Source organism: Sphaeramia orbicularis, chromosome 1 (assembly GCF_902148855.1).
Source record: "Sphaeramia orbicularis chromosome 1, fSphaOr1.1, whole genome shotgun sequence".
NCBI lineage: Eukaryota > Metazoa > Chordata > Actinopteri > Kurtiformes > Apogonidae > Sphaeramia > Sphaeramia orbicularis.
In genome coordinates, this window is record NC_043957.1 from 16,186,415 (window position 1) to 16,201,101 (window position 14,687).

At 38.0% G+C, this 14,687-nt stretch overlaps 1 protein-coding gene across 1 annotated transcript; it reads right to left on the bottom strand.

The window, feature by feature from the left end:
* Positions 1–2,001: 2,001 nt before the first annotated feature.
* On the bottom strand, positions 2,002–12,345 carry etaa1a (ETAA1 activator of ATR kinase a). The gene is made up of 6 exons (XM_030160883.1): positions 12,126–12,345; positions 11,049–11,183; positions 9,878–9,948; positions 9,682–9,794; positions 6,720–8,272; positions 2,002–2,605 (listed from the first exon to the last, which is right to left on the bottom strand). The coding sequence occupies exons 1-6, from the start codon at positions 12,268–12,270 to the stop codon at positions 2,499–2,501; spliced, it is 2,124 nt and encodes a 707-aa protein (XP_030016743.1). The 5' UTR covers positions 12,271–12,345; the 3' UTR covers positions 2,002–2,498.
* Between the last annotated feature and the right edge of the window lie 2,342 nt (positions 12,346–14,687).

A 14,687-nucleotide genomic window follows, 5' to 3' on the forward strand; every position in this document is an offset into this window, starting at 1 on the left:
TAAAGCAGGTTAAATAATAAATCATCTCAAAGTGATTTTTCCTCCTAATAAATTGAATATATCTGTAGAATAAACACTAACAAACAGGAATAAACATTGACAAACAGGAAAATAAAACATTTTATAAAAGTTTCGGAGCTGGAGTCAGGAGGTGATTAGCGTAGTTTAGCATAAACACTAGAAATGAAGCCTCAATGTGTTTTAAGTCTAAAAATACAACTGGGTCCGATCAAGCGAAAGTGAACATTAACATGAAAAAGTAAATTTGCAAAGATCATTTATCAACTGGACTCATTTTTTAGCTAAAGATCACCATTTTATGGAACTGTTATCTTTTTTAAAATACCAATGATAGAAAAAAGTTACAACTGATTTTATCGATTGTACTTTTTACATCATAGCAATAGCTAGAATTTGACGCTAAAAATTGTAACTAAAAATGTGAAAATATATTCAGTCTGTTGATTATATAGATTATTATTAAGTTTCAAGCATTAGATTTTTATTATTTTGTGAATATTTTTATTTATGAGCTTGAACATTTGTGTGTTGCTTAAAAGGCTCTGTCCGCATGTTACCATAAAAATACCAATTTTAAATTTTCAAGTTACTTACAATTCAGATATTTGACCGAAACTTTCAGAAAGTAATGATCTTTTGATACATTTTGGGTGATGCATACAATAGTAGTCATCCACGTGTTATCACATTCTCATGTCAATAAAACAGACTTTTCAATATTTTACTCCAAAATTTATTTTCAGCATAGTTGAACATATCTAAAATGTTTTGTCCTACTTGATATCAATTTCTGTCGAGAACTGCATGTTGAATGTTTGCATAAAGCTTAAAAAATTGATGTCCGTTTCAAGTCCATGTGTTACCGAGCAGTAATTTGACATTTTTCACCTTTCAATTTTATCTCCCCAAATTTTGTCATACATAATGTTAAAGTGCTTATAAATACCTACTCAAATATGTAAAATACATACATATAAGTTACTCTGATTACATGACAGACACTGTTGAACATCAAATATGTCCACGTGTTACCGCTTGATCGGACCCAACTACAACCACCTGTAACACTTACAAAGCAACACGTGGTGTTGTTAAATTTGGTAATAATACAAAAACAGGACAAATTAAGGAATCTTGAACTGTTTCTTAATGCTACCACCTACAGGGATCATCATCACATCATATGGATGGAGACAAACAGAAAAACGAGATACATCAGTGGGCGAATGGATGCGCAACCAAGAAATAGTTCCTTAGTAGTTTGCTGCAGACATGTACTGCCTTAAAAGACAATACAGCAGTCACTAAATATCTTATTTAACATTATGTGAATGTTTTGGGGCAAATCATTTAAACAAAAAAAAAACCACTCAGGTTATAGTGTAAGATGGCAGACGGATACAGGATGAATTAAAGGTCGACCAGTGTCATTCACTGTTCACGTCACACTATAAAATGAGTCTGAATTCAACACCAGGTGCAAATATAGACAGTAAATGGGTCTGGAGAAGTGTGTTTTTCTGTAGTTATGATCCATAAATTGGAATGACTGAAAACTGCGGAAGCTGACACCTGACTTCTCTGTTGTTTGGTTTATAAACGTGGAAAAATATTTCCCAAAGAAATGATGTCGGCAAGTGTTTGGTTCAAAACGCAGAGGGATTCGGTTTACTGTTACAGAGAAAAGTTCAGATGATTTTATTACAAAATAGTTATTGATTAATGAAATAGTGGACAGGTAATCCATTCATATTTGTAGATCTACCAACAGCTGCAGGGAATTGAACAGTATTATCTGTGTATGAAAATGATTTATCTGATCGGTCTGAAAATGGTGTCAAATTTGGCAACTTCAGGAAACACAAGGAAACACTATATGTTTAATAAACTGGCCCCAGAAGTCTGAGTGTCAGTTAACTGTCCAGATTAAGAAGAATAAAAAGAAAAGAAAAAAAAAACAAAACAAAACTCGTCCTTTAAAACCAGTTTTCATTTCCTCATTATAAAGAGCTTTCAATGTTCATAATGAAGGAAAACTAAATCTACAGCTGGTATTTACAATAAATTGTAAAGAGTGGCTTCTATAAAGATAGTCTGAAGCACCAGAAAGAGTGATAACTTTAAAAAGTATAAGCCTTTTCCATCTCCAACCAGCTGATGTTTTCTATCGGCTCCAAATAAGCAGTTGTTTTTATCCACACAACTCATTATGAAGGCACCTCTCAGACACCACAGGTTAAATATTAACAGAAAGAAAACTTCACTATTCACTTCTGCACCTGACAACAGCTTCAGGAAGTTTTTAAAAAACTGTGAATCTGACTCTAAAATAATTTGATTTCAACATTTTAATAAAACAGTAGAAACACACTATACATAACAAGTGACTGAAGAAGTGCAGCTGTTGATGAAGTTTGACGGTGAAGGAGCTCGGGCCCGTTTTGTGACGTTTCTCGTCCTTGACAGGTTTTCGATTTTCATGTCGGGGCTTGGACATTGTGTGTCGCCTGAAGACGCTGACGCCTCCTCTCCATTGCCTGTTGCTTCTTAAGCTCGATCTCTGCCGCCGAACATTTACCCGCGACTGCAGAGAAGTCAACAGGAAATGAAACATCAAGTTAAATGGTATTAGAACAGACGATAGAGGCGTCTACACACCGGGGCATCGTCTTCTTATCAGAACATGAACATTTTTCTATTAAAGTCAACCAGTCACATGGTTGATTTAGGGTTTTGTTGTTTCTTTTCTGTACAAATCCTGGTGTGAAAAGGCCTTAATGATTGGGTACAGCAGCAATAACTAAAGAAATGCCAAATATTCCAAATAAAACTGTCGAGCAATTCTTCAAACGCTGATATACTCCTGCAGGGTGCTCGCTCTTTATTCAAATAAAAATTCCAGACTTTTTAAAAACTGCTGGATTTTATGCACTTCAATACTTGCGTGCCTACTTTTTTGGTTGAATTTGTACCTGTTATGTGTAGTAGAAAAGTTCATTTTAATAAAAATATGAATGAATGAATGAATGCATATTTCACACAAAATTTTGTTTTACTGACAGAAATGTTTTCAAAACATATGAAAATCACAAAAGTGCATGAATATCACACAAACAAATGCCACTAGAATCATTCCAGTACCGACCAGTTAGTGAAATCTGATCAGTTTTTTTATGCTTTCCTCATGTATTTCTTAGTGATGTACTGATCTGGATTTTTTTTGTTTCCGATGCGATCCAATTGCTTTTAGAATTTGTTTTGTTTATACTGATCTGATACTGACTTTTTACAATGAAATTTTGATTTAAATTTGGAATCATTATTTATAGGTTATTATGCTATTATTTTACTTGAGATCACTGTTGGGCTGAATGTAGAACCTGAACTAAAACAAGTATGTCACCTTTGACTCTTAATAACTTTAGTATCATTATTGCACTTTCCAAATTCATACTGTGGGCCAAATTAGAACCTTTGGTGGGCCGGTTTTGGCCTGCTGGCTGTATGTTTGCCACTGCTGTAGTGCATCTATGGACAGGTGTGTCCAGGTATTATATGGGGGTACATTCGGTACCGTACGTTAGTGATGCGCGGATCAGTGGGTTACTCACGGGTTGGGGCGCATCAAAAGAATGTCAATTTATTTGCGGGGCAGGTTGGGTCGGGTCAAAAAATTCCTCAAAAGCCCCGCGGGTTGAAAAAAACCTGACTCGTGCATCACTACTGAACCTTAAAGTGAAAGTGAAACTTGTAGACGCTTTACTAATTCCTCTAACCCTCCTGCTGTTGTGCAGCTAAATTTCCTTTTCCCTACCATCAGAAAGTTTTATTTGAGGGCAGGACATTTCTTTACCACACACCGCTTACAAGATTAGGTGCCTTGGAGCATACTCTAAAATTCAACTATGAGAGAAAATTTTTTCTATACTTTAAGACTTTCACACAAAATTCCAGACTTTAAGACTTTCAAGACCTGCGCAAGCACCCTGTCCTGCATACTAAGAAAAATTCAAACAAATGTAAGTTTTCAGTAAAGTGTCTAACACTGACCTTTAAATATACAAATAAATACAATAAATGTGTCAGTTAAGACACGTGAGGTATGTTTACTTTAATGTTCCTGTCCTGTGTCTAACTGTAAATCCACAGCATCAAGTAAAGTCAGTTACATTTTGACACTTCATGGACGTTATTAAAGCTGGACGTCAGAGCTTGGATGTATGGCATCAGACAAATCTTCACATTTCCAGCAGTAAAATAAGTGTCCACATATACACTACAGAGCTGACACCAGATCAGCTCAACACCTACAAAATGTAGTAAAATAAAATAATCCAGTGGCTCTTCCAGATGTGAGCGTTTTCTCAGATACTTGAGCTGGTGGCAGGTACAGGATGTCACCTCTTTATGGTTTATGTTTGTGGCTTATTTTTAGAATAATAGGAACAGATAATAAAATAATCTCATCAGCAATATGATGCAATATATGAAGGGATGTTTTGTATGACGCAGCTGCCCAAACTGTGGTAAAAACAGAACTGAAAAATAATATCATGTCTTTTTAGTTTTTTACTACAAACCTGGACCACGTCCCATCAGAGGTCGACTGTTATGGTTCATAAAGCTGGACAAACCACAGGTGAACTATTAACTATTAGGAGGAAGGTGTCAGCAGTACTTCTACAAACAAACCGTTCTATTTACTGCTGAACTTGTTTCAGCTCTGATACAATATGTCAGTATGTTAGAGATACACAGACGATCTCTGCCAGCATCAGCATCTTACAAATCCTCTAACTTAATCTAAAGACGGATGAACAGAAACCGTCGTTAAAATCTACAATATGGAGTTTGTGCCACTTGTACAGGATTATTTGTCTTGTATCTGGAGCACATGGTGCCAGTTCTTCAACGCCTCAGAGTCCAAAGTAGTCCACGATGCTTGTGGACACCGTTCGCATAAAGCTTCATGTAGGATCAGTAAAGTCTGAACTGTTTGTGCCTGTAACTTCCCATTGCAGATCTGGACTAAGGTTCTCCTCAGTAATCCAGACCCATGTGGTTCTATCGGGTCTAGATGAATGGTGGTTCTGGAATGTGGCGTGGTCTGAGGGATCAGAGGTCACGTTGTTTTATCTTAGGGTGTATTCACACCTGAAAGTCCTTTGGTCCGCTTGTTTGACTTGGATCAAATGCGGACTTTATTTTTTTTCATTTGGGTCGGATCACATTCACATTGCACTTTTTGCTAGTGGACCAAAATGCGTGAACAGAAGCACGCATGTGACAAACTGTGCTGGCATTGGACAGAAAAGTCGGGGGCGGGGTGAATCAGAGACGGTTGGTGTTGATGAAAATAGATGTGGTGCTCCTACATACAGTTATCATTTTTGGAATATAAATTGTATTTTTACAGACGCAAATTTACAAAAATAATGTTAACACTCAAGAAAAGCTCAGTCGGAGCCAGTTTCATAATACAGGCATCTGATCAAATGTCAACGGCACATTCAATTTCCTCATTGCTCCACGTCTGTCCACAGCTCATGGTTGCTGCTATTAGCTCTGACCACCCGTAAACCTCGGCTACTTCCAGCGGCTACAGTGGCTCATCAAGCACAAAAGGCGCAAGATTCCTTGGTTTAGTTCGGTTCGAGGTCGGTTATATTCACACCAGAAGTGAACTGGCCCAGAGTCCGTTTGGAAGCGGTCCGCTTGTTTGGTTTGAATCAGAGTTCGCATGTTTGTATTCACACCTAAAAAAAAGTCTGGACTTTCTGGGGAAACAAACTCTGGTCCGTTTTAAACGGACCAAACGTGGTAGGTGTGAATACACCCTTAGACTTGAACCCTGAAATCCATCTTTTCATTCTGTTCCGCATCATAGATGCTCTCATATCTGCATCCTCTTAGATCTTACAGATCTAGTACATTGTTTTAAACATTTCAATTATTTTCTCATACATTTGTTGTCAAATGGGTGGTCCTCGGCCCATCTTTGCTTCTAAAAGACTCAACTAGTTTCTTGGATGCTTCATGTCACCTCATTGAAATTTATGAAGTTTAGTTTATTTTAACTCATGATTAATTTTTAAATTGCTCCTGTTTCAACCTTTTCCTGAATGTTACGTTGAACCTCAACCTGTGCACACTGACAGACTGATCTGATCGACTGGATGATGCTCAGGGTGAATTGCAGGTGCACTGGTACATGTCGTACCAAACGGTACACCCCTCGTGGTTCGGTGCAAACATGTATCGCGGTACGGCTCATTTGTTATTTTCAAATGACACAGATGTGTTTATATTAGAGCTTTGCGAGGCGACTGACTTATGGAATTCTACCGTCATTAGTTGGAGCCAGACACGAAGCCTGGCTAGAGCTGGATGTGTGGCCAGAGCCCTGGCTGTGCGCTGCACCCAGCCCATTTGACTTAAACTGAAGTAAGGGTTCATTTATGCTCTATGTTAAAGACACAGACAGAGCGTTCTGTCCGTCCCGTGTACATAATTCTGTTCGTTTTCTGGGAGCTCCATACCCAGACAGAGAATTCAGTGCAGTATCACCCAGTTATGTTTTGGCACACAGCCGGTCTCGGCATCCGTACTGTACCATGAACTGTGACTCAAGAACTGCAATATGTACCGAACCGTGGACAACCTGTACTGTTGCATCCCTAGTGTGAATGTGTTCTTACCTTTGTTGCTTCCTGTAGAAACCGGATGGTTCGGCTTCTTGAAGGTGAACTGATCTTTGGCTGCTGATTGGATCCCGCTGCCTCCAGAAAGACCATTTGAGCTATTTCTGAATGGATCCTTCGCCCTGGCCATGTGGACACCTGCCGCAGTGTTTGAGGTGTGAGGAGGAGGAGCCAAGGGGCCTCCAGCTGGTTGGCCTGGGGTTTGTTTTAGGGGGAAACGCTGCTGCTGATTGGCTGGCTGCTGGCTCCAGTTGTCCCAGGTTTTAGCCGGTCTCTGGCAGACTGCAGGGGTCTGTTTGGTGGGAATGTTGTCAGCGTTCTGGATCTGGTTTTCCAGGTCTTCACACAGCTCACACAGTAGGTCATCATCGGCCGAATCGTCCCAGACTGGCTCAGATGAGAACAAAGAGTCCAGGTCATCATCCAGGAAGTCGGTGTGGGATGGAACCACACCTGCTGCATTCATAGAGTCCGATGCAGAAAAAGGTTTATGTGTGAAGTTTTGTGCTGCCCTGTTGTTCGGTTTACTTATGACATTAGGGGTGAGTTTATTTGTGAAATTCTGTGTTGTTCTCACAGTGCAGGTGTTTGATGCGGTCTCACTACGGTTCCCTGTGAAGGTTTGTGCTGTTTTTGTAGCCAACATGTTGTTCAGTGCATTTGCCACAGGTTTACTGGGGAAAGTTTGTGTCATTTTTAACACTGACACGTTATTCACAGCTGTGTTTTTGCTGACCGGCTGTTTGTGTGGCTCTGCCTTCACTGTGTTCAAATGCTGTGCTTTCCAGGAGCACTGAGCCACTGTTTCAACTGAAAACCTGCTCTGCTGAGTGTCGTTTTCAGCTGCATTTACACCAAAACCCACCCTGGAATTTGTGTCTGTCTGCATTGTCCCTACTGAGAAATGAGGCCTGGAGTCTAGTTTAAAAGTTGTTCTTTGTTTTACATTCTCTTTTTCCACCTTAAATGCAGCTGTTTGACTCATACCAGTGTGACTGTCTCTGTGATATTTCACTTCACTGGGTGATTTCTGGGTGGAGCAGTGCGTTGGAGTTGTGAAATTTTGTGGATTTTGCGTCATCTCGATCAATAAAGAGTCATCCAGCAAATCATCATTGTCCCAGTCGTCGTCAAAGTTACAATTCGCTGATGTAGTTTTGGGAACAGCCAAAGTGGAACTGTGTGTAAGAGCAGAGTTTTTCCCTGAAGCCACTTTGGCAGCAGCAGTAGTTGGGATAGCTTGTGAAGGCTGAGCCGACACCTGACTGAAACTTCCGCTCACATGTTGAGTCGATCCATCAAAAAGTAAATCCAAATCATCCTCCACGGGCTGAATGTGATGCACATCTGCCCCAGCGTCAACAGCTGGTTCACAGTTTGCAGCAGGTGAAAACGAAGCATTCAGATCCCCGTTCTCAAAGTCCAGGATGTCCTCTGACAGGAGCTCCAGACTCTGCTGGTGCATGTCCTCCACCTCCATTTCATCCTGACGAAACATGGTGAAGTCAAACTGTTTGGCCAACTTCAGCAGGTCATCCACTCCGTTAGACCTGGCAAAGAAAAACCAGGAACAGAGTCCAATTACTCAGGTCCAGTTCACATTCAGGGTCTGTTTCAATCTGTTCATCTCATTCAGACGCAACTGAGAGGTTCAGGTTAATCTGGTCAAAAGATCACTCAAGGATTTTTGGAGGTAGAGTCACAATTCATGATGGGAATCACAATTTTCTCACCTTTTATAAAATGTAATGGAGTTGGAACCAAAGTGTCAGTTTTCCTCTGGTTTCTGGAGGTTTAGTTTGCCTGTGATGGATTTTTGTTTTTGTCCCACATTTTCCAGGACATACAGTTGAAGTGGTTCAGTATTTATTGCAATTGTGGCAGACTACTTGCTGTCAGAGTTTTAGGAGTCAAAAATCTTTACACACTTTTAGAAAACTATAAAGTATCTGTGTAAATCAGGTGACAGACTAAAAGTAACTCTTCAACAGCGGCAAAAAATGTTTTTCTGCAGGTTTAAGCGAACTGAACCTGAGCACTTTATTAAGATACACTCTGAAGTATCACTATCAACAGACCTAGCAACACATGCTAGTGAAATTAATGTGACAAATCTATATGCTTGTGCAATGCTCTGTACAACACCATAATAACATAGATTAACAGCCATTTTAAATAAAAGTTATCTAACTGGTACAGTTTGGAAAGCTGACATCTTCTGTACGATGTCTCAGAAAACTAGATCATTTGAGAAACTAAGATCATCCACCATCTAAGATCGATAAATCACCCAGACCTATAGCGGAGTAATTCTACTATAAAGGATCTGTAGACAGTAACTAAAGCAGATACTGAGGTAGATAAAATTTTAACTTGAATATCTCAAACATGGAGTTAAACAGAAAACTCCATGTTTAATGAAAACTGTCCAAGTGCCTTACTTTGCAAATTGAATAGATCACATTTGATGTTATTCCTGCTTTAATCTCAAAATCAATTTTTTTATAAATCAAATCCTTGAAATAAAACCAAAACTTGTAAAAACTAAGTCAAAAACCAAACTGAAAAACTTAAATCTAATGAACCTTTAAAACTGTAAAAACTCTTTTTCTGACTAACATCATTGTGTTGTATGTCACACCAGTTCTTATGGCATTTGGTGTGTTATATGTACGCATTTTCATCCTTTTGTGTTTTATTCAACGCCATTTGATTGTGTGTCAATTTGCGCCAAGATCTCCGATTTACATATCCATAACCGCTAACCCTAACCACTGATCGTGCGGTAATTGACGCGGCGTGAACATACACACGGAAAGCTTATAATGCGTACAGAAAACACGCCAATTAAAAATGGCGTGTATATTTACGTAATTCATGATATCACGTTATCACAGCAGCATTAAGTGAAAACATGGCAGGGTTGTAGCTTTATGAATGTGTGTTTGTCATTCAATACCTCGGTGATTTCTTCTTGGGTTTAGGAAGCTGAATGTCTGGAGTGCAGGGGATGGCGGCGCTGTCTCCGATCCACTGCTGTAAAGTCGGCTCAACAACCTCCGGCCTGCCATGCTTCAGGGACAGAAAAAAAAAAAAAAAAAAAGTAAATAAAATGCTGTACAATCTCAAGTCTCATTGGAGAGATATTAACTCACCTCTGGAGCGATTCTGCTGACTATCTCAGAGATGTCCACGACTCCTGCATGATGTTTCTTACCCCTTTTACCTGGAAACAAACAGTCAGCATCAAACCAGGATGAATGAATGAATGAATGGCTGACAAAATAAATAAAAATAAGAATAGAGATCAAGTATTTTATGTATGGCTCAACAGACTATGACAATATATTCATCTTTATTATTTATTTTAGTCACTTAATGAACAAAACTGATTGTGTCTTAAGTATAAGATCATTCAGGAATATTAAGTGGAGATGGTAGATGTGTTTTTGTTGTTGTTGATTCTTTTGTTATAATACAAATCCTCAATGATGTACACATTTAATTTAATGTAAGCGGTGTGTCAGGTGAAAAGGATAGGCAAAAATTAAGCTTTAGCTTCTAGCCTATTCCTTTTTGTGGTTTTTGTGTTTATTGTGGTTGTTGTACTGTGAGCGGTGATTACTGTGCAAACCAAAAATAAACCATTCATTGATAACTGGCATGTAATTTGTGCTGCTGCCTGTCTTGGCCAGGACACTCTTGCGAAAGAGATTTTTAATCTCAATGAGAAGCAATAAATAAAAAAATATAAAAAATGGTTAAATTTAAAAAATACTTTACTCAACCATTTAGTAAATTTTTTCACTTCTATTTTATCGTTTCATTTTTGAAATTTTACAACACAAAAATTTAAAACATAGTGTCAGTTGTCTTCCTGTATATTGTCCATTTTTTCCATCGATCTTCACATGTTGCCTGCTCTTATGATATAAATAAGTATCTCCATGTTGTGAATTTCTTTCACAATGTCTTTCCAATTATTTAGGGTAGGCGGGGTCCTCTTTACACCATTTTCATGTGATGGCTTTTTTAGACGCTACCAAGAGGATTCATTTAGTACATTTTTAAAAAAACAAATATGTCACACATGAAGACGATACTTTTCTTGTCATAGCTGATGAATATCTTTGAGTTTCAGATTATTCTGTTACAGTTCATTTCAATATAATGAGTCTGTGTGAAGTTGTAAAAGGTGTGGTTGATTGATAAAATAACTGATACACACATAAATATATCTTTCATCCATTAAACTGTCAGTATTAACTGTGATACAGCATTCTCTATAAGCATCTGCTTCTTCGTGTGCACCACGTTGGCGTTTACCGAGTCTGTGCGGCGAAGGAGAGGTGGCATCCCAGATGATATCCTGCTGAATGTCAGACTCGTTCTGAGGAGACTCTCCGCTGAAACCTCCGCTCACTCTGGACCTGCTGGGGATTCTGGTTGGAGTCTTGAAATCTGGAGAAGTAACACAAAAAATGCTCAAATTATTTCACCAGAGAATAACTTTTACACACCTGGAAGGTCAAAGGTCAGGGTTTGCAAAGTTTGATACTGCCCAAACACAAGGGATGCACAGATATATCGACCTGACATCCGTATCAGCAAATCAGATGTCTTTTCACTGAAGGCAGTGGAAGATATTTTAAGCATTTTCCGCATATGAGTATGTTTTAATCTGTGTTCATCCAAGAATAATGAGAGGAAGGGCTGAAAGACTCTAAAACAGTAACAATTCCTATATTTATATGATGATTAATAAAGATAATATAACGATTTCTCTTATGAGGAAGTGTAAATAACAACAACAAAATAAAGAAACAGAAAGCATTGGCCAGAACTTTTCAATCAGATTGAGAACACTTTAACTGTCATGACAGAAAACTAGTGTCAACATGCCTTGCTCATAAGCACACAAAAACCAAACAATAAAAATAAATAAATACAAATATCAGTGAATCCCTATTAAAGATGCTCAAACAGGTGAAATATGAAAATAATGGAATATTAAATTAAAAAGACAGGACAAATGAAGTTTGTTGCAGACAGGATATTACAGGTTAGTTTATTTGGTAAATTCTGCATTAATAAAATATGTTTTTGCCTGTTTTAGTACAAAACAAACAAACAAACAAACAAAAGGTCACATCAACAGGGAAAACAGCCATGACAGTGTAGATTTGGCAGAAATATGATCACTTCACTGAAATGTGTCTACGCAGAAACCCTCCACTATGAGAATGACGCATTTAATTAATCACATATTGAAGTAAATTTTAAGTTGAAATATTAAAAAAAGGTAAAATGTTGAGAAAAGATGTTGAGAAAATCGTTGGTAAATCCTCCGCCAAACTAAACCTAAGGCTTAAATCCGGTAAAAGCAGAAGAGCGGACACTGACCGGGCTTGTGGCCGTGGGGAGGGTCGACCTCCGCGGCTGTCTGCGTCGGCTGAGTCTGCCTGAAGCTCCGGCTCAGGCGGTTCGTCTTCGGTTTGCTGCCTGTCAGACCGGACTGAGGGTCGAACCGCGTCCGATCTCCGCTCATTGTTACCGGCGGTCAGCGGCACCCGAGTACCGTGTGCGTTTATCGGTGCAATGAACGCCTTCTACTCTATATTTTACAGTACTTTCAGTCAGTTTGTGGGACTTTCAAACATCCCGCCATCTTGTCGTTCCCACAATTCCTTTCGGGGGCGTTTTCACGAGGAGCGAACATGCGCAAATAAAACGCAGAGACGGACATTTAGGCATTTATTTAAAAAGTTGGTTAAAAATACATTATTATTGTTATATAGTTTGAATATTTAAAAAATATATTGTTAGATATTGTATTATAGAATTAGTAAATGTTTAACAAATGGTTACTGAAAATATATGGGTACTTAACTACTTTTAATGACAAGTACTTTTTGATGATTTTTTGTGTGTGAAAATTAATTAAATGAGGCGTCTTGATAGATAAATAAACAAGTAAACAAACAAACAAACAAATAAATAAATAAATAAATGATAACTATACAAACAAACAAATAAATAAATACAAAAATATATACATACATTTATAAACACACTGAGAACTTTGTGTTTGTTTTCTTTTAATCACTTTATTATGTCTTTATTTACTCAGTGGAAATTTTAAAAAATTCATACAAGTGGAAATACTGTGTTAAAAAAATACCCTACTACTATTAAAGTACAAACATTGCAATTTAAAAATGCTTTGTTGCAACTAAAGTACAAATACTGCATTTAAGAAATACATGGTTACAGTAAAAGTACAAAAAACATGCTGGAAAAAGACTCTGTTGCAGCATAAATAGGACACACACTGCACAATAAAAATGGTCTTTTACAGTAAATGTCATAATTAGTACAAGTAAAAATATTGCAGTTTTACTGTTATTGGAAACGTATGAATACAGTGAATGTACAGATGATTTGTCTCTATTATAAATATGCCATGAATGGTTTTTAAATATAAAAGTTGCAATCCAATAGATTTCTGGAAGCATTTACCCTCTTAGAAATTGGAACGGCTTCCAATTGTACCCTGATCCTCCAGTTAAACTACAGTTTTCAGAGACAGGCCTTGAATTATGTCCCTGCTGTTGACCATGTTCATGACAGAGGTGAAATCTGAGCGATCGATCGGCCTTCAGCTACATTCAGGTAAGCACCATATTTCACGACCTGTACGACTGAATAGAAAAACCCTGCAGAGAAAACATAGGAGTCGGCTGCTTTCTCCATCACAGCAGCAGTGGATAAATGGCTGTCCGTCTTTGAAATGTGATCGGGACCCGGCGGAGGCTCGTTAGAAGACTTTGAGTTTGGTGGATCACAGAGAAATGTCAGATATGCTGCTCTGTAATCTCACCGATCTATCACTGTCTGCTTAGATGTGACTGAGAGCCTGCAGGGCCGAACAGCAGCAACGCCTCTGAAATTCAACCCCACTTTAGGCCGAGCACTGCTGGAAGAGGCCTGGACACCAAAAACATCTACCTACCTGCTTGTAACTGACTGTAAGATGCACAAAAAGATAAATAAATTAGACAATTGACCCTGAAATCCAACTCTATTCAATCTGCTTTAAAGTTTCATGGGTGTTTTCGTGCTTAGTTTGTTTTCTCTGATCAGAATCAGTCGACCGGTTGGAGCCACTTGAGCCCAGTTCAGTTTCTTTGAAACCTTTTACCCTGTGTATAAGAGAAAAATATCAAATGTTAACCTTGATTTTTCTTGGTTTGTATATGTGCGGATGATGCACCGTCACCTCATCCAATATCTGTATTTCAGCCCTACATCTGGAGTTCAAAGGTCAGAAGTCAGGGTCTTCAGATTCTGGTACTGTCCAAAGACTAGAGATGCACCTTTATAAATTATATGATAATTCAACTATAAACATGTATGTTTGAGTCTGTGTTCATTTAAACAACTGAAACTATGGGGTAAGGTTACAGTCTAAAGTTTGGTGCATGTAAACATAAAATCAAAAATGTTGTGCATGGTTGAGTCAAATCATGATATCAAGATCACACAAATCCAGTTTTTAAAGGCAAATAAACAGTAAAATGTTTACAAGACGGGGGGTATAACTTAAGGGGAGGATTTCATTTGACAAAACTCAACATACAAACCAGAATGAAAAGAATGTGCAAAACAATATGCGGGTGAATTTGTTTGGAAAAGAAGTTAACTATCCTTTAAAAATGTAAATAACATGAACAACCTGAAATTTCTTAAGAAAAATAAATGCGATTTTAACAATATTATGCCTCATCTTATCATTTACACATGTGCATTACAACTTATAGATCACAGTGGATCTACAAAGACACAAAATCTTTAGCAGCAGGCAGAATATTGATGAAATTACATTTATTTTTCTTAAGATATTTCAGGTTGTTTATATTTGTTCAGGTTACTCACATTTTTTGTGAAAGAATAGTTTGTAAATGT